Source organism: Neopelma chrysocephalum, unplaced genomic scaffold (genome assembly GCF_003984885.1).
Source record: "Neopelma chrysocephalum unplaced genomic scaffold, ASM398488v2 Primary Assembly neopelma1_24, whole genome shotgun sequence".
Lineage (NCBI taxonomy): Eukaryota > Metazoa > Chordata > Aves > Passeriformes > Pipridae > Neopelma > Neopelma chrysocephalum.
The window spans coordinates 24029231-24049677 of record NW_020897693.1 but is presented as its reverse complement, the minus strand read 5'-3'; the positions used below and the strand labels follow the sequence as shown (position 1 = coordinate 24049677).

The 20447-nt window shown below is 42.3% G+C and overlaps 2 protein-coding genes and 1 long non-coding RNA gene across 5 annotated transcripts in view; 1 reads left to right on the top strand and 2 right to left on the bottom strand.

The window, feature by feature from the left end:
- The window catches only part of EIF2AK4 (eukaryotic translation initiation factor 2 alpha kinase 4), a 37144-nt gene extending 32722 nt beyond the window's left edge, over positions 1-4422 (top strand). For 2 of the 3 annotated variants that reach the window (XM_027708699.1, XM_027708693.1), the window contains 4 exons: positions 302-370; positions 935-979; positions 2085-2209; positions 3480-4422. In XM_027708699.1, the coding sequence (XP_027564500.1) occupies positions 302-370; positions 935-979; positions 2085-2209; positions 3480-3534 (294 nt within the window). In that variant the 3' untranslated portion in view covers positions 3535-4422. Of the gene's footprint in view, positions 1-301; positions 371-934; positions 980-2084; positions 2210-3479 lie in introns of those variants that run through there. The other variant, XR_003538385.1, reaches the window with a different exon arrangement.
- LOC113981390 lies at positions 257-2124 on the bottom strand. Its single transcript, XR_003538396.1, has 2 exons — positions 1437-2124; positions 257-334 (listed from the first exon to the last, which is right to left on the bottom strand). It is a non-coding gene; the product is annotated as an uncharacterized LOC113981390 (long non-coding RNA).
- Positions 4423-5219: 797 nt separating the features above from the next.
- On the bottom strand, positions 5220-8303 carry SRP14 (signal recognition particle 14). The gene is made up of 5 exons (XM_027708746.1): positions 8211-8303; positions 7691-7763; positions 6954-7066; positions 6385-6417; positions 5220-6058 (listed from the first exon to the last, which is right to left on the bottom strand). The coding sequence occupies exons 1-5, from the start codon at positions 8232-8234 to the stop codon at positions 5969-5971; spliced, it is 333 nt and encodes a 110-aa protein (XP_027564547.1). The 5' UTR covers positions 8235-8303; the 3' UTR covers positions 5220-5968.
- Between the last annotated feature and the right edge of the window lie 12144 nt (positions 8304-20447).

The following is a 20447-nucleotide window of genomic DNA, read 5'->3' as shown; positions in this document are numbered from 1 at the left end:
CCACGTTGTAACGTGCAGTTGGTTCCATCAGCTTTAGCACCATGCCAGTCTTGTCAAGTGTTTACAATTGCTGCAAGAGTGGCTCAGCCCCAGTCTCCTTCCTCTCTGCTCATCAAGCATTATTGTGACATTGTTACTGGAAATTATATTAAGCATGAATTTTAATTTAAATATTATACAGTTCTACATCTTCTGTTAGAAGCAGCCTCTTCTGTTCTCATCTGTGAAATAGAAAATCAGCACTTACAACCCATCGTCACACAAGCAGTATATTTTAATTTTGCCTATCTTTTGTTCCCAGGTGCAAACAAGACTTCAGACGTTCATTTCTAGCCTGCAACAGAAAACAAGTGAGATTGACATTTTAGCTGTAAGTATTTGGCAGAAACCTGAATTATTCCAAATTTTTAATTGAAATGGATGATGCAGTTCCTGTCTGGAACAAACTACTGCCAATCGCCTCACTTTAGAGATATCAAACTTCTGGTTAAATAAGACCCGTGGCCTGTTTCTTTAATACTTGAAAAGTATTAAAGGGATGTATGGGACAGTTGCATAGAACAAAATTTAACAAGTATTAAGTTGTAAGCTCTTAAGCTGTAATTACACTAACTACTGTGGTATATTTAATAACTTGTTCCTGCTAGATTTGCACTTCCATTTAAATCAACATAGCTCCTGTCTATATATAGTTTTTAGACTTTGCTGACAGTGTCACAAAGGCCTTTAAAATGGTATATGCTTTTCAGGAAACATACTGCCTATTTGCTGGCACCTATCTGGAACTTTCCATAATGGACACTGTGTTTAAAATTATTGTAAGCTCCTAGTTCCATCAGCATGAGTGCTTCTTTGGAAATCAAAAATTCTGGCTCACTTGGCAGACTCACTGTACAGAGAACTGTTAAGTACCGATTTCTTGGTATTTTTATAGGTAGATCTGCCAAAAGCAACTGTGATACACTTCTTATCGTTAGAGGTAAGCAATTAAGTACTGTTGTTAAAACTCTAATTAAACAATAGATGATAAATTCTGTTCCTAATGAAGTGGAATGTAAAATTCACCCATTGTAGTTTTTTTCTTTCAGGGAGTTTGAATTAGGTTTTAAAACTTGAAAGGACTTTTTTACCCAAGGAGCTTGACTGAGACTAGAAAAATCTTTTTGTCAAATATCCAAGTTACACAAGACAGCATTAGGAAGTCCTAATCCAAAGCTCTGGGTTTTTTTCCCAAAGAATAGTTAACTGAAATTAAGTCTTAACTGCACTTTTTCAGAAACCAGTACACATTAATAGCTATTTCAGCAAAGGTGTTTCTTGAAGCTGTTAATGAAGGAAGACCCAAAATACAGAGGCAGTTGTTTCAAGTACAGTAGTTGAAACATCTCTTAGTGAAGCCAAGATAAAAAGCAAATGTATAAATAATATACTGGCACCTTTAACAACTTGGGAACTGCTCAGTGGTGGATAAGGGGGGATGACAACACCAAAGGCAAAGCTTTCTTCTTTTCTCCAATGACAGCACTATGTTTAATATCAGAAACTCTTACTAGGGAGATGGATGCCTCCCCAACCCCTGGAAAAAAAACAAACTCAAGAATAGCATCCTGGAAGTGCATTTAGTATTTTCAGACCTTTCATTTGCTGCTCTGAAGCAGTCCTTGTCTGGTAATCAAAACCCAGTGAAACATTTCAAGACATTTTCAAAATATTTAGTTTATCCAGTCTGCCCAAATCATGGAGATAGTTTATCAGCTTTCAGTTGAAAAAAAAAAATTAAATATATATGCACACTATGAGCTTGCATCATTCACTTTTGATCACCGTTACATCAGTTATTATATTCTGTCGAGCACTGCAAAATTGGTAGAGCCGTTTTCATTGCTTATGCCTTTTTAGCACTAAAATTTGTTAAGAAAATGATCCCTAAAGTTGCAGGTGTTGTTGATATTCATATTCTTTGAAAGCTGTTTAATTAAGGAGCATTGACATTACACAATATTGAGAAGACTGCATGCTATCCGGTGAAGTATTTCCTTCACAAGAGAATGTAAGACAAGTTCCTTGTCAATTTTTTTTCTTAGCTTGATGGAGATAGACAAGCCTTTGATGCTACTGTGAGACAGCTGATGTCACGATGGCCCAAACAGAGATGTTCATACTTACAAGCAATTTGTGATGAAATTTACAGTATCAAAATGGAAAAGAGGTAAATTTGTTAAGCTTTTACAGACAGGTACATAAACCGCCTTATTTCTGCATTCAGACTGCTCCTACTTTGTCCTCCTTTTTCCACTCTCCCTAAGGCAAAAATAAATACTCAGTATAGTTCCTTGAAAAGTATGGGAAGAGTTTAGTGGTCATCTAACCCTCACTTACTGGTAAAATGTAAATTCTTGGCCATGTAAATTCTTCATTTTTATAAGCCTTTTCAAGAAACTATAAAATATATTGCCACTTTTATCCCACTTGCTGCTGTGTTAATAAAACTTAAAAGCAAACAACTATATGCAGTCAGATATATTGCTATACATAGTAGATATACTTCTTTGTAAATACAGTGTATGTATATGGTGGTATACATATATGCATGTATATATATATACACACATACACACATATTTACTGCTACATAATAAACCCTCTTTTCTGATGAAGCGGACTCAGCTTGCCTTTTAAAACTCATGACCACATTTAATTCCTCCTGCTTTGAAATAATACAATGGCATTTAGGCACAGCTAAGAGTGTCCAGCTTCAAGCAAATGTGTACAGTAAAGCCCATTTCTGTTTTCTAAGCATAAAAGCTTATATGTTCAACTCATAGTCTCCTTGTTGGATTCTGGGAAGGCTGAAACTCAGATAGTCCAGATAATCTGGACACATCCAGTACATCCAGTTTTAAACCTCAAATTGTCAACTGTTGTATGTACTGGTACAGTTAAGTGAGTGAGACCTGGGTATTTATGCATTTTCTTAAACCTATGTTCCACTTGAATGTACTACTTAACCTTTAAATAAGACTAAAACCTGAGTTTGGTTCCTTTTTCTTAGATGCACCAAAATCCTTCATATTTGCTAACATTTACTATGGCAACTAAAGAGCAAGTTGAAGCATTTTTTTTTTCTCCCTGGGGCTTGCAGGGCTGGGAGCAACAGAACTCAATTATTACATACAAATAATATTCCATACAGTGTTGGGTATGAATGTAATGAAGTCCCTGAAGTCTTACTTTCCCATTTGATGCCTGAGCACTGCTTAGTCATAAGCCTTCAGATCACTGAATGAAAACTGAAAAGGCTACATCAATTGAAAAAGGATGAAGGGGAAAATTGCAGTGACAGCCTAACAAAGACTCACTGATTTTTTTCTACTCAATCTTTGCTGTTATCATCTTGCGATGATTTGTCACAGGAATGGTAACTTTTGAACCTGCAGTTTCAAAGTTTTAAAATTGTCTTTTTTTCCTTCCCTCTGCAGGGTTCCTGCACTTGTCCTGTACAGTTACCGAGACGAATACAAGGTTTTGTTTTAGTACTTAGGGCATCTTTTATGGGATGCTCTTAAAAATGGACAACAGTGTTTTGTCAAAAGGAATTTCAAAAAGCTGTAATAATGCAAGATGGGCAACTAGTGCCTTTTTTCTGTGTCCAAATTGAATTTCACGTACATTTTCCTGGTTCTGGCCAGGACAGGGATAATTTTTGCTGTAGGGGGGAGGAGGTGGGGCCAGGACCCAGAGATTATTCTATAGGGGGAAGGGGGTCTCTTCCAAAGAGAAGGGGTCCCTTCCAGTCAGCATAGCGTGGCAGAGGGAGCAGTCAGGTATTGTTTCCGTGGGAATCGTTTGCCTCTTTCTTGTATCCTCTGTCATTAGTATTGTTGCTGTTCCTGTTTGTTTTCATATCTCATTGCTGTTTCCAGTAAATTATTCTTAGTTCAGCCTGTGATCTTTCCCTTTTGTGCTCCCAATTCTCCTCTCCAGCCTGCCAGAGGGGAAGGGGAAGCAAGCAGCACATGGTTTCACTGGAAAGCACTAAATTGGAGAACACCATTCCTAAAGCACAGCAGCCCTATTGGAGAATATCATTCCTAAACCATGACAAATGTAAAACTGTATTATGTCAAAATGTGGAAATAAATGTTTTATAGGCAATTAAGGAGCGAGTCTGACTATAGCCACAGCTATGTATTACCATGTAATTCTTGCCCCTTATGCTACAAAAATCAGCTGTACAGGTGTAAAACTAATTTTTTAAAATAGTTTCAGACTGCCTTTTATGCAACAGTGGTACTGCAATGAGAAACCTCAGTTCAAGACCTAGAGAGAATAAATTGCCTTCAACTATGACAAACTGTTTTAAACTTTTTTGAAGAATTTTTATGTAATAAAAGGTTTAGCTACTGAGCCTTCTTGATATACGCATTACAAGCTTTTGGTGTGTGATTTTTTTGTTTTTTTTTTTCAAACCTACTGTTTTAGTTTATATATAAAATATGGCAGATTTCAGGCTGAGAGCTGTTACAAGCCTGGCTGCCTATGCTTGTCCTGTGTATACTTTTGCATTTAAATCAAGCTTCTGTGAGACGAAGACCTGACAGAAGCAAGCGCTTGTTTCAGACCTGCAGGATCTAAACCTAAGAGAAAGAGTACTCTGCATGTGCTTGAGGCATAACCAAAGTTTTGAACTAGCTTTCCTTACCTGGGTTGTCAGATTAAGTTTGAAGTCAGTAATGATGGGAATATTATAATTATCTTCTTGAAGCAAGTAGCACAACCCCCTCAGGAAAAATGAAGCTGAGAATCTGAAGATGAATTACAGCAGCCATAGTTAACTATGCATTGTATTTCACATCAAAGTAATGGAATGAATATGCAGAAATGTTAGAGATTTCTGGAAATATACTAGTGTTTACCATCCCTCCCCACCTGCTGCCTTCTGTTTAAACAGCTTACCCCTCTTTCCTTTTTTAACTCAAATGGCTGCCATTAGCACTGCAGGCTCATTGTATTAAGAAATATCTACTTAATAATTTCTGCTCTGCTCTTTTAGTAAAGAAGAGTGCAGAGTTAAAATATGTAAAGAGGTAACTTTAAAGACAAACCCAAGAACTTCTGAGAACAGTTCTGTAACAGCAACACCCAAAGCAGCATCAGCAGAATCAATCCTAAAGGCACAGATAACTGTACCATTCCTAGTAATTCACCAAGACAAGTCATTACAACCAAATCCATTTTTCATTATGTTTAATAGGAACAATTAAGTATTTTTACATCTGCTCATATGAAGGAAGGAAAATTCAGATCCCCAAATATATTGAAGGATGAAGTTTAAAAAAAATAAAAGTTTAGATGACATGAGCATTTTTAAGCCATGTCTGAAGGGAACATGAGGCAAAGTCCTACCCTCCCCCCACCCAGGGACAGCACAGCTGGATCAGCACGGAGTGAAGGCACAGCTGCCTGGCTCTACAAGAGCTCGAGCACTGTGCTGGCTGCCTTAAGGATATCCACACTGCATCATATAGACATGTCCCTCAGATTAAGACACACAAACAGGAAAGCAGCTGTTCCTGATAATATGTTGGCATCTGCTTTCCCTGTTATTACTCAGGCTCATGTATAAAACTAGGCATCTGTCATTGGGACTCCTCCTCCAGTCTTATTTTGTTTCTAGTATGGTGCATTTCTCTTCACCCTGTGTTACCCCCCAAACAGGTTTTACAAACAGCAGCAGTATGAGTACAAAACTTCTGAGTCTAAAACTATTTTAGTATAACACTGTACATACTCCTGTCACACAACAATCCAAAGAAAGCACCTCTGCTGTCAGTTTAAACAAAAGTACTGATCACATCCCAGTATCCTGCTGGAAGGAAAGCCAAAGACAAGTGGTAACTCAAAAAGAAATGGACTTTGCTTTGAGTGAGGGTCAAGTCTGTTATGGTGATGGTAGGACACTGTTCCATCACTGTGTTGCTTTACTTTTCTTGGTTTTGCTTTTCTTGTCTTTTTTCTTCAAGCCATCCATGTTAGCCCTCAGCAGATTTGAATATGCCTGAAACAACAATTGGAACCATTTAAAAAAATCCAAATATTTAAATGATAATATGTGAGAAGTAGCATTTTACATATTACTAAGGGATAGTTATCTGCATTTTCTCAGAATAATGCTCTTACACCCTGCACTGCGAACATACTGTTTCTAAACCAATGCATAAAGCCAGATAAAATAAAACAATATCTTTTAAACAAATGCAGATGGATGAGTAGTCTGAGGTTAATCTATATCGCAGTTCAGCACAGAATCAACCTACACAGCTGTGCAGTGCTTCCAACTGACCATTAACAATGAAAGGAAGATAAAAGGCATACAAAACTTACCATCTGGAATTTATTTACTTCCTTTGAGCTCACCTACAAAAGTAATACTGAAGGTTAACCAAGAAAGCTCTGGCTTGCATTACAAACCAAGTATCGGTACATGTTTATCCACCAGATAGCATCTAGTCTTTCTAGCAGCAGTTGGGTCCACTCATCACATTCAGTGGTCAATAGGCTGTACTGATATAAGACTTTGCTCATTTAGAAAACTGAAAATGCTACTTGATTAACAAAATCCTCTAGAGGCCATTCATCTCTAATCCATGTGTTTTCAAATGGGAAGAATGTGAAGGAACATTCAGAGGAAGGTTTGATTAACTTGTAGGGCCATAAAAGCACTGCAGCCCAGATTTGCTCAACCATTTCTCAAAGTAACGTTTTTCCTTGTGTCACATCACAGAGGAGAGCTAAGGTCAGCTAAATTCTTTCCCAATCCCTCATTCAAAGTAAACACACATCAGGTTTTCAACTTCTAGTTAACATTTTCTGAAATTTTACTTAAAATATAGAGCATTAAATCAAAGACGCATAGGGCCACTAATCTTTCTAACTCAAAAGGTGTCACTTACCACTGTGCTAATTTTCTTCTTTCCATCAGTTGCCCTTAGAAGACACTTATTGTCTGCTGGTTCGAAACTTTCTACATGGCCTTTGCGTGGGACTGGTTTTGTTCGGCCATCATCTGTATTGAAAGAATGTTTATCCATATTTCATTAAAATCAACAGATGCCTTCTGGCATTAGATGTTAAAAACACACTCATGATCTGTAAAACTCCTTGGAATTTAAGACCATCTGAACTGACAAACTGTTCACAGACCTCTTACTCTGTAACCCCAGAAGGATCTGTTCCATTAGTTACGTCTGCCAGAAAAAATAAAGTAAATCCTCACCCCGACATGCCATAACCACCTGCTCCAGCAGCAGTGTGCATTCAGTGCATGTCATCCTGCTACCTCCCATACAGGGCCTCTCAAGTAGTGCCAGCTAGCCAGGAACCAGAGGAACATGAACAGACCAACGCAACACTGGAATTCTCCTTGTATAGAAATCTAGTACTTTTCAATTATTGTTTGACAATCAGAAAGTCCCATATCTCCTGCATTCTGAAATACAGTCTTACTCAAAGTTTATTAGTACTACTAATGGCAGTACCATTAGTACACCAGCTGACTGGTTTGTCCCTATGACCGCTCTTGTTTCCAGACACCCTGGATTACAACTATATCTTTTAAAATACCTGCTGACAACACTCAATCAGGTGTAGAGGAACACCTCCTTAGTCCAGTACCAGATTCAAAACTTACATTTCTTCAGCGTTATGAAAACACTCCCGGAAGTTCTGCACTTTTGGAACAGCCTGGTAAGCTCCGTCAGGAACTGCAAGAGAAAAGAGACCCGACCGTGGTTAGGGAGCACCACACAACGACGAGCCCCTCTCCCCGCGCAGCCCCTGCCTCGCCCCAGGCTCTCCATGCCGCAGGAGCCAGCGCCGAGGGAAGGCGAGCTCCCGGCTTTCCCCACGCCGGAGCTGCAGGACACGAGGCCGCAGCCAGGGGCGGCCCGGCCTGGCCCGCGGCTCTAACTCCGGACACGGGATCTGAGCTCCCCGCACCTCCCGCGGCGCCGGTGCTCCTGCCCCCCGCCCCGCCCGAGTCAATGAGCACAGCTCCGCTCCCCTCCCCCGCAGCGGCTTCCCCGCCGCCGGGGCCGCGGCTGGGCTTTGCAGGCCCCCCTCCCTCCTTCCCACCCTCCTCCTCTCCCTCGGTTCCCCCGCGGCGGCACAGAGAGCTCGCCCCGCGCTCCCGGCGCCGCCCGGCCCCGCACCTGCTCGCTCTCCAGCAGCACCATCCTGCCCGCGCCGGAACCGACACGCGCGCAGGCGCAGAGCAGCGGCAGCGCCACGTCAGCGGGGCGGGGGCGCTCACGGGGCGGCACCGCCTCTGGCACCGCCTCTGGCACCGCCTCTGGCACCGCCTCTGGCACCGCCCCTGGCACCGCCCCTGGCACCGCCGGGCGCGGCTGCAGCCGCACGTGCCGCAGCCTCCGCCCCGGGCACCGGAAACTGGCCGGGACCCCCAGGGAAGTGCTGAAGCGGCCGGTGCCAAGCGCCCTGCTGAGCGCGGCTGGCGGTGAAGGGTGGGATTTGAGACTAAACGATCCAGATCCCTGGACTTGTACAAGAAACCTGCGTCTGGCAGGGGCGAGAGGGCACTTCGCATCCCTAACACTTGAAGCTCCTGAGGGGCGGGTTCTGGGAAAGGGGAGTTTTCTGTCAGGCCCGGGTTAGTCGACGCAGAGCACACGGAAATAGCGTGTGATCTACTGCCTTTTTGTGTTTCTCACTAGGAAAATAGATTTATTTTTCCTCCGTGGACCTAAGAAAAGTGAAAGATTATGCCTTGCGTACAGATGAAAGGGGAAAGCTGCTCTCAGGTTGATAGGTGCTTGAGCCCCTGAGGAATTCGTCCTGTTCATTTATGAGCTCTGGTCTGTGTTCATGTTCTAGACAGAACTAAAATACCTTCTTGCATTATCATTCTCATGGTGGGCGTGTTGTTTAATATACAAAACAACACTAGATAATCAGAGCCTAGTCTTTTTTTAGAGTTCACAATTATTCTTTGTCCTTTTGCAGGGTAAGCGGGAGGCAGTAGAGGGTGCTGTGATTGCACACACAGAAATGAAACTGCCTGAAGAACAAGGAAACAAATACCCAAGAAGCAGGTCATCACAACATGGCCATGGTTTATCAAAATCTATCAGGTTATTAAGGTAACTCCATTATGTTAGAGTCGAAGGGAGTGTAGAGATCCAACACTACCTTTCCCTTATTGTGGATGGTATTGTCCTCCTGATGTTTTTGCATTTGTGTTATTTGCAGTTGAGGAGGAAAGACTTCAGCAAAATAAATTCCATTGTTTCTCATGGCATTAAAAATCTCATAAAAAACTGTGGAATATATGTTATTTAAGTCTTCTGAAAATGGGCCTTCTAAGGGGACACCGTCAGTGCTGTGGTTGGAAGTACTGATACACCAAAGTCTTGTAGAATTGTAGAAAGTGATGGTCCCTGCCCCTACCAGCTTTCAGTCAGTCGCCACAAGTGAAGATGGGTGGTTGCTTGGAGTCACTGCTTACACATACTTCCTTTAACCCTGCCTCACTGCAGGAGCAGTCATAACAAACTCACTACAAGAGGTTATTTTGTCAGGAATCAGAGTAGGGTTGTGCTTTCAAGAGAGCTCTGAACATAGACAATGTAGGAGTGTTGCAGATTTTTACAGGCAACTTGTGAAAGAAGAGCAGAAATGGAAAAACTAAAACAATTGCAACATACTCCCTCTTGGAAACTACCATGGTCACAGACACTGGAAGGCAGAAGTACATTTCCACTCATGCTTGCCAAAAGAGACGATGGGTGGTCTCATAGCTGAAACACAGGGACTACAACTCTCACCTGAATTCTGACTCAAATTCACCATGAGTTGCCATGAACTGGTCTCCTAACTTCCCTGTGCCACAACTCTTCTTTCATAAAGGTGGGGAAACATATGTAGTTATTATCTAAATCTTTTACATAACAAAAAGCATCAGTGCCTATGGGATGAGCACCACAGAGGGTTTTTTTCCCTTTTGCACGAAACTGTCACCTCTCTATTAGGTGCTACTTCAGTTGCCGAGGTGTCCCTTCAGGACATCATGGCTGTAGTTGTGCCCACCTTGATGTAGCTGGGGTGTCAGTAGCAGCATAGCTACTGCATCAGAGACTGTACAAGGATGGAGTACATGGCATTTACCTGTCCAGGTAGATTCCTCGCAGGAACCCATGACACCAAAGCTCTGGTTCTGTTTTATGCTGGAAGAAGGGACAAAGGGGAAACCACTGTGAAGAACTACAGAGAGCTGCATAAAGTTTACATTTTTCAAATCTGTTATCAGCAATTTTTTTGAAAATGTATTTGTCTCACTGCTAATAAAAGAAGTGGCTCCACTGAACTGCTGAATTTCTTTCCACAAGAAAGGAGATTTCATTTATTTTTTTGCATGCATGCGTGTGTGTTAGCTTATCTTCCAGATCTTGAAGCTGTTTTTCAAGCCAGAATGTCACAATTTAATTGGGGGAGAAGCCTTAATCACAACTTGCAAACAAGGTGAAAATGGAACATTTTTAACGATTCCTTTCCAAAAAATAAATGGAACAGGGGAATGCTGACATTGCTTTACTTTTGCCAAAGGCTGCCAACACTCCAAGGGAATAAGCTATTCAGCTGGCGAAAAAGTGCTGAACAAACACTGAAGGAGCTAAAGGGATACTCCCAACCATGATATACTCACTTTTCACTGTATCTCCTGCCCCAGTCTAATGGCTTTCTCCTCACTCCCTGCCCTCAGGAAAAAAAAAGGGGTAAAAAAGGAAAAGAAAGAACAGAAAAGACAGGTTAGATTAAAACAGTAGCAAGAGGAATTGGTGGATCCTGAGAGTTGGCAGGGGTATTAGTATTTTGTAACCTGATCTGTCATGTGACCAGGGCTAGGCAATAAAAATAAGTCTGCTACCAGCCCTCCTGTTTGCTCAACTTTATTATATGGTGTCAGTGAAGAACTAGTTTTTTGTTTTGGTTTTTTTTTTGGCAAAAATTTAGCAAATGAAGCCACCTGAATCATTAAATCCTGAAGGAAATCTGGCAGAGAACTGGAGGAGGTTGTTGCTGCGCTTCCAAGTTTTCCTGGAAGCAAGCATGTGCTGAAGAGAAAACGAGAGAGTGAAACCTTCTCCTCTTCTAAATGTGGTGGGAGGGGCAGGAAGCAGAAAAACAAAACTATTAGAAGTAAATTAAATTCTTGATCAACCTTAGTGGAGGTTGGCAAAGATCTATTTGAATTAGCCAGCAAAGATTACTTCTCATTATGGACTACCACACACACATTCAGCTGCCGCACACTACAGTGAGCAGAAATGTAATAACATACTGTAAATTACAGTTTGCTCACCACAGTGCTCAAGATGAGTTAATAACAGATAATGGCCCACAATTCACAAGTGGATCATTCTGGTAATTCTCTTTGATCTGTAAGTTCAAGCATACCACGTCAAAGTATAGCTATGTGCAGGAAAAAAGTGTTAGAGCAAAACCCCAGTAACAGCCTCCCCCCCCTTACAAGTCTATCATTAGCTCTGTAAAAGCAGAGATGCACACCTCACTGCCTTACTGGCCTCACCAGATCTGAGATTAATGGGCAAAGGAAAAGCCTTCCAGAGCCAACATTTAACAGCAGCTGGTTGGGCAGAAAGACTGTTAACCCTGGAATAGCTATCAAAACATCCTCTGTGCCAGAGAAGTAAAGAAGAAAAGTTTTAACAAGAGGAATGAACAGTTATTCTTTTTTCTAGCATTAGGTGGATTTCCAACAAAGTGATTACTGGGTTACATTTGTAGAGGTGAATGTCAGTCCTGAGACTGGGTCTTAACCTTTTTTGTAAGTGGCCCTTGTAAAAAGAAACAAAGGACATACAAGGGGATGATGATCAGAGACCTGTTGAAGAAGATAGAAACAGAGGCACAGAGCGGTATTGTTTGCCTGATCAGCTGGTAAGAAAAAGAGAGACATTCTGAATACCGTGTAAATTCCAACAGAGAACTAAAGGCATTTTAGAAAGATCTTTCTGAGACCATGATATGCCACCGGAAAGCTGCTGAGCTCCTGGTGAGAAGGCCAACTTCCAAAGAGCTCTTCTCAAGAAACAGGAGGTGTTCTATCTCGTGTTAGGAGCAAGTTCATGTACCCTGAGCTCTTTCCCAAATATTTCTGTTCATCTTAGTGAATCTGTCCTATCTTATTCAATATCATGTTACATTTACACCAAATGAGTTTCAAAGATAGGTTAAGTAAACCCTTGAGTTCAACAGGCACTGACTTTCATTGTGTAATAGCAATGTTAATAGTGACTTATATTTTGTGAGGGAGACTAGAAAATAGGTATGGGTAAATTTCTTAAAACTCTAATGCACCATATTACTGTTGTAGTGCAAACTGAAGCCTATCTGAGTGAGACAAAAAGATTGTTTGTTGGAAAAGGGCTTCATGGTTTTGAAGTACCATCCGTATTTTAGAAAGCTTCCCTGTCAAGGAAGACAAGGGATGTATATTTACCATATTGTTATGTGTCTCACACATGCTCAAAATGGTTTTGTAACAAGCCCTCATCCCACAAAAAAATGGGGGGAAATAGGCCAAAAGAAAAGCAGCCCAGATGTGGAGTTGGTCATCTGTACAAGTGATGGCCTCATCTGTGCTCTCTAGGGAAAGCCTGCAATGGCAGGTGTGTACTGAATCCATGAATAAAGTTGTAGTGCACAACACACTTCTGGAAACAGTGAAATTGAAGAGCCAATTCACTTAACACCCAGAGTGTAAGAAAGGGCCTAGGGACAAGAAGCAACATGTCACCGTATGTGTTTAGTTTTGAAGGACAGCAAAAGACAGTCTCACAGACTCCAAAACCAATGCAAAATACTGCAGGAAAACAGGTAAAAAAAAAAAGGGAGATGCAGTTTGAACATCCACACTGTGTTTTGAAGGTATGTTGGTCTCAGTAACTTTCATGTGCGAGTAGAGCAAGTGGAGTCTAAGAACAGCGTGTTCTGAAGAAGTGCACCTGTAAGGTAACACAGCTGAGCTGTCCTGTCCTGTCCCTGCTGCTGCCCTCCTCCAGCAGCCTCTCTGGTGGCAGCTGCCTGCTGTGACTGCTGCTGGGAAGTGACACTGCACTGCACGCACAGACGTGAACTAGAGACTGCATGGCCAAGAGCATGGCACCGTGGTTTTGTGATATGAGCTCTCTGTGTGGTTTCAGTGGATCTTTGTAAGTCATCTCTGAACTCCAGTGGTGCAGGATCAGGCCTGTACAAGACGATACACCTTCTGGGTGCTCTAGAAATTGTGTTTACCAAACCTCACATCTCATCTCTCCAGCAGGAAGAGGGTATATAGTCATCACTTCATTCTGTATGGCCAATTTCTAAGTAGACACAGAATGTCTGGTTAAGAGCTGTGCAAGGCATCAGGGATGTAATTAAGCTGGAGCTCAAGAGTAATGAGGTGACAGAGATTGAGTTAAGCATCATTTCTTTCACGTCTATGTGCCCTACTTTCAGAAAGACAGAAATGCACTTATGAAGAATTTCCACTAGACATTCCCAGTGAGGTTACAGGATTTTTTTTTGACTGTGTAAGTATTTAAGGGACAGAATGAAGAAAAAAAAAACAAACTGAATGTCAGTGGGAATTCTAGGTCAACAGAACATCACCAGGGAGGACAACATTGTCCTTGATATTAGAAATCATCTGGGGATGTGTAATTAGAAAAAGAGCCACAAGGTCTTTGCTATCCTCCATTTGAAGTCCCGTCAGAAAGACAGAAACACAAGCAACATATATTCTCTTGATACAGAGGGGTGTTGTTGTCTCAGGAAAAAAAGGGTCACCTACCACCTCACCAGCACTGTTTCCTGCCTCTGTTGAGGGTGCCCAGCAAAGCAAGACCTGGCTGAACTTCTGAGATTTAAGGATCACAGCACAAGCTGCAGTGCCTGTAAAACAATAGTTTCTTCACGCTCGGGTAAGGATGTGTGATACAAGATCTGCACATCTCAACAAAGAGACAGTCAAGTCAGTTACCAAATGAGTGAGGTGACAGATATTGGCTTAGACATTATTGCTCTCACTTCTAGAAGCCCTAATTTTGGAAAAACAGAGACAGTTTTGACTGTTACCAGCAGATATTTTCAGTATGACTCCCTTCTCATTAGAGCTGCCAAGTGTACCTGCTTATTCAAGCTTTACTGGTATTTCATGTGCTTCCCTAACGCTCCTCCAAATGTCCAGACACTTTCTAGGAACAGATTGGTGTGGGGAGGCCACTTTGCACAGCCAGCAGCTGCCCTGGGTTCGCTGGGTCAGCGGCTGGAGGAAGCGGTTTCCTGTTTTGCTGGTGCTCAATGCCACTTAACAATAGGGGGAAAGAAAAAACTGCAGGATCTAAGCATTGCAAAACTGTTTTCTACATGAGCTGTCTGCCTGCCTCCCCACTCTGGTCCGGATGCCCCCACCTCACACACCCACCCTGGCTGGTGGATGGCAGCAGAGGAGAGGAGGCAGAGGCACTCGAGGCTGAGGTAATGAGGGCTGGAAGGTATCTCAGTAGTACAAACAGCCTGGACCCCTGTCAGTGAGTCTGAAACAGCAGGCTGAATATTCCTAGTTTGTATCCTTTCTCCTGCCTCCTATGCGAGAGAAAAAGAGAAGCATGTGCAGACCTTCTGGAGCATCAGTGTCAGCAAGAGTCACTTGTGCCTTCTTACAACACCTAAAACATCTTGCCCATAATATTAGATGGTTTTCAACACCATCCTGAGATAACCAATTCCAGCAGTGGTCAGTTCATTAGGGCAGGAACAGCATTGGCCATGATTTCTCACTCTGCTGTTTTGAAATGAGTCCTTCTTCTCTAATGGTTTGCTCAGTGCCAAATCCTTAAACCTCTCTTATCAGCTCACAGAGTGCTCTTTCTCTCCTACTTGCCTCCTACTGCCTACACACTCAGGCAGCATCCCTTGCTAACATGGCAGAGTTTGGTTGTTGTGATGCCTGTACATGTCCAAATCCTACCTCACTTACTGGCTTTGTTTTTCAAAAGCTTCTTCTGAGATTAAGGGTTGCAGAGGGTACCTCTGTAAAGCAGATGAAACTAAGCATTGTAACTGCGACTGGAGCCACTCAGAAATAGGAAACACAGGTACTCAAACTGTAATCTGAATTTGTTGTTATTCTGGTCCCTTTATTTCTGCCCTCCTCTCTGTTTTTGAATATATGTTGTCTACAAAGGTATACAGAGTAGCAGACAGGAGCCCCAGGCAGATTGGAAGTCACAGGCTCTTTGTTACCGCTCAGGCTATAGAAATCCCAGGTGAGTCACTCCTGCTTGCAATAGCAGGTAACCCAGACATTGCCAATCAAACTCATGGAGCCTTAAATGCAATCCTGCCAAAGAAATTATCAGAAGCAATGCAGGTATTACAAACACAGTTCCTTTGTTATTGCCTGTAGCCTTAAAAACCTGTGACAAGTGAATCCTACAGCTTTCAAAGTTCAAGACTGGCATTGTTTGAAGATACAGCATGCAAGTATTGCACTAAGTTTACAAAATAGTGTGCCAGAAACCTCCTATTTGAAGGATTTATTTTGTTAAAGTTTTTGTTTGTTTATTATTAAAGGAAAACCTCATCTAAGAACCCCACCTGTTGGTTTTGGTTTGGGCTTTTTTCAGACAAGTTGTGATTGGGGTATAGTGCCAGTAAAAAGCAGTAAAATTTCCAGGACTTAAACTGCCAAGCACACAGTGAAGTTTTACATAGAGTTCAGTCAGTGAGACAGAGTAATGTAGGGCATCTATCATGCTTTATCCTTATAATCACCCAGCATTGTTTTGTCATCATCTGAACACAGCAGGAGAGCTAAAACCCCATTGAATTCCATTGGAGGAAGAGTGCCTTAGGTCTTTATGAAGAACATCACAAAAAGAATATGTCCAAGACCAAAAAAGCCCCCACAAGTCCTAGCATAAAACTGGCTTCATCTATGCTAAAGGTTTACCTAACATTATTTTGCAATCAAGGTATGATGTTCTCTCACCTTCATCTTTCCTTTATTTTTTTACGCAAACAAGACTGAAGAGTATTCTTAATGCAGGTTTCTCAGAAGGCATCTATCATCTGTCACGTGTTTATATATCCATGCCTACTGTGTGCAGTCTGGGAAAATCCCATAGTACTCTTGAGGGAGGATAAAGAGCACAGGGATGAGCAGTAGCATGACACCAGCTACCCATGGAGCAGCAGTCTTGAATGTTGTGTTGCACTCAGTGCTGTTAGGACAAGTTAGTTATCTTAGAGGAAGATAATCAACATAGGAAACAATATCATTATTCAGCAAGACATCAAATGCTATCTCAGGTGCCTGTTACTCCAGCTCGACCACTTCAGCTGTTAAAGGTCTATTAGTCATCTGACCACACTGAACATCAGTCTTTCACTCCTCTTTACACACCCAAATACAAGCTGCAGTATAGGCTTGCTCTATCCTATAATTGCATTATATAGCTGTGCTATAACATCTATTATGTCTACAGGTCAGACTCAGAAACAAATTAATTAATTGTCCTTTCTCCACTTCTAGGCTAAGATAAGGTTTTGTTGCTACTTTTCAGTAAAAAACTGCTTTTTCTATAACTAACATGGTTTCCTATAATAAACTGCTTGTCAGCAAGAAACTTCATACTGAGGCAAGCATCAGGCATTTTATCATCACAGGGCACCTGATTATCAGTATTATAAAGTTATCTTTTGGCAGAGAAGTCTTGGCAGCAAACAGCCTCTTCAATCTGAGATTAGCAGTTCTGCACCAGGCCAGTGCCAAAGTGACAGCTCAGCCTCTCAGTTTGTGCCATGGCAGAGTGCTGCCTGGGGACATGCATCCCTCTACACAAGTTGAGTGCTTTTCTGTTCAGCTTGGCAACAAGGGTAGCACTTGATGTCTTTCAGAAGCGTACAAATTGAAATGATGGATTTAAATTGGATTACATGATTTGTCGGATGGCAAATGTTGGGGTGGTCTTTGGACTGTTTGAACACAAGAGTATGGAGAAAGCTAGTATTTTGGCAGCTCTTTAAAAAAGGTTTTCCCTGCCCTGCAGAGGACAGGGCTCCAAAACTGATTCCCCAAAGTCTCACACCTTGGGGATCAATAGTGTGACCCTCCTAGGGACCAGGACTGCTGCATGGCAGGAGAATGCACCTTGGGACAGGTCTTGTGTTCATGGATGTTCTGATTCAACAGTGTGGGTTCAGAGAGGCACCAAAGAAACAACCTTGCTCTGGCTGAAGAAGATGCTCATTCTCCCAAGAATGAGTTTGCCTTTTGTTTTTCTCTTTTCCCACATACACTTTGGGGGGGGGTTGATTCAGTTCCTCTTTCCTTTCATTTTTTCACTTTTGTTCCACTCTCTCTCATTTCTCTCCTCCCCATCTGTTACTTCTCTGTCACCACTTGCCATTCTTCACTACCCCCTGTCATGTACATGGCTGTCACCCAGATGGTTTTCAATAAGCAGGGCAGTGACCTCACTAACATGAGGACTTCCCTGCCAATGCTTCTGGTGCAAGCCATGGCACTAATGTCAGAGCTGGAGTAGCCATGGCATGATCAAGCTTGGAAGGTGAATCTTTTTGCTATTTAAGGCAGAACTGTTCTTACATAGCAGCGCTGTGAGAAGGAACAGCCATTGCCAAAGGGAGAGCTGTTGTGCTGCTTATGGTGCACACTGGTGTTTTGGTGCAGGGGTCCAGGTTGCTGTAGGAGTTAGACATGTCTATATAAACCAATAGTTTCCTGCCCAAAGTGCTCATAGTTTAAGGGACTTTCTTAAGCTAAGTGTGATCAAAATCTCTGGTGAAAGTTGCCATGCATTCAAAGAGCAAGTTGGGGAAGTCCCATCCTCTGCAGAATGAAAGTCCCATCTCTGGGTGAGGAAGAAAACAGGTATCACTTTCTCTCCTTTTCTTCACTGTTTTGCTTCTGGTCCTAAGCTACGAAACAAATCCAGGATTTCAGGGAACGTTCAATCTGCTGCTTGTTCTCAGCTGATCCTGTTGCAGGGAGCAAGTTCCTGGCTGATTCACGAGCAGTAAAAATAAACACAATCTGGGGAAGGCAGGGAGGTGGGAGGGAGACTGGTGGTTACATAGGAAAAAGTAGGAGCTACAGCAGCTGGTGTTTTCTTTGCTGGTTCTTTTCAGAGGATTTAGGCAGGTTGGAGATGTAAGTGATTAATGGAGAATGATAACACCTCACCCCCCTCCTCCTCCTGGAAAGAACATGAGTCTTTATGCATATCACTGGTCTTTCAGCTTTAACCTTTCCAAGATTTACACACTCCATCCACTCCGATGCAGTGCTGTGGAGCTGACAGCACATCTGGGTGTATTAACTGTATGCTCTGTGGTTTTTACAAATGCTTAGGGTTTGTTCTCAGTGTTTGGAAATGCTGCACTCGAAGCCCTGAGACTTCCCCCGTGGAGCTGACCAGACTGAAGACAATGAAGTGCCACACAAACTCAAGACTGTTTTTGGTTTTTTTTCTAGCCTCTTCTCTGTGTGGAATAAAGGACACAGCTCTGAATTCCTGGACCCCAGTAAAACGTGCCTCCACAATGGCTCCCAAAACACATTTGGGAAGAATGTACAAGTAGCAGAAGTCCTTTTCTGTCCCTCTTGACAAGTATGTCAACTGCTTTGCCAAGCACATCTAGGGATCCCGCCCTCAGCTCTGCTCAGGGCTGATCATATCACAGCGTGCTTCTGTTCTCTGCTGCATGGGTAAGAGGTCTGCTTTCCTCTTGCCTTTCTTGCACTGGAGAAAAGCGTTCAGCAGAAATAGATGGGCAAAGGTGCAGGCATAGCTCCCGCCATTGGTGAAAAGGAGTTGCAACAGAGTTTTTGTGTTATAATGTTAAGGAGGAGGTTCCCATCAGGAACAGCGTAAGACAAAAGTTAAGGAGCTCTTATTATTATTTGCCTTAAGCAGGGCTAATGGAGGCATAAAATTAATACTAATAGTGTGCTAATGAAATTTACTGAAGCTGAGATAACACATCAACAGAGAGGATGAGTAGAATGCCTGGAAAAAATCTGATGACTTTGGAAATTACAGAATCTACAGCACGAAAGGTCATACCCTGTGGCAGCAGAAGCTCCTGCTGTAAAGACAGGGACACAGTATTTGTAAGAAACAGTGGTGAATAAAGACCAAAACCATTTCATTCTTTACAAGATAACTAAGCCACCAGTGGGACACAGCCATGGAAGAGGTAAACACAGTCAGAGGATGTATTAGATAAGATACTTTAGCTGATTAGAAAAGCATTACTGCCATTGTGTAAGTATCAAAACATCATCTAGAGCAACATATACAGCCTTTGACAACCATATTTACAAAAAAAAATTCCACAACAACTGATGATCAGGGACATGGAGACTGTAAAAGAAACTGATTTAAAAGCAACAAAACAACAGGAATGGGTGAGCAGGGACAGGAGCCTTTAAATATTTCACAGGAGAAAACAACAGGGAGAGAAAACTGATTATTTAAAGTAAACCATGACCTTAACACAAGAAGATGGTATACAATAATGACCAAGGGAACAAGCTTATATGAAAAGTTTCCATTATGTTTAATAAGGGTGAAATAGAGTGAGGATGGAACTTCAAAAATTACTAATGTTCTGTGATGTGGAAGGCCCAGTCAGACCCTTTCCATCTAAAGTCCTGGCATGGACTTTGCAGATGCATATGCATTAAGAACAGCATGGGTGTTTACTCATAGGGTGATTTAATCTTTAATGATCAGGACAAGACACTGAGGTACTGGGGGTGAGAACTGGAACCTATCATATTTTGGTCCCTCGTTGAAATTCAGACCAGCCTGAGTGTGGCTGAAGGAGAATCTGTTGGTTGGTATCTCCTTTGGAAAATGAGCTGCTGTGCAACTTCTAATGGGCAGCTTTCTATGTCCCAAAATCACCACTGTCAAAAACGGTAATAGTGGTAAATTTTGCAGGCAATATTTCTAGCGATGCCAAAGATTGCCTGGACAGGGAGAGCAAACAAGCCGGTAGCTGTGTGCAGTGCAGTGGAGGGGGTGGGTGGAAATCACGCCAGCTGATGTTACCTGCCCTGAGTTCAGAGAAGGATCTGGATCTCTATGACTGCCTGCAAAACACTTGTTAATTTGACTTCCCCAGTAGAAAGCACAGACAAAGACCAAAGTGAATGGTAGTGCCCTCTTACTGTCCCACAGCTGGTGGTGTCTGCCATGCTCTGCCAGTGGGGCATATGCATTTACACACACTTCCCACTCCCTAATTTATGAGAGCATAAGCTATGTGCTTGCAAGGTAGCCATGTGCTCCTCTCTTGCATCTCCCCAGAGCACATTCACCACCACG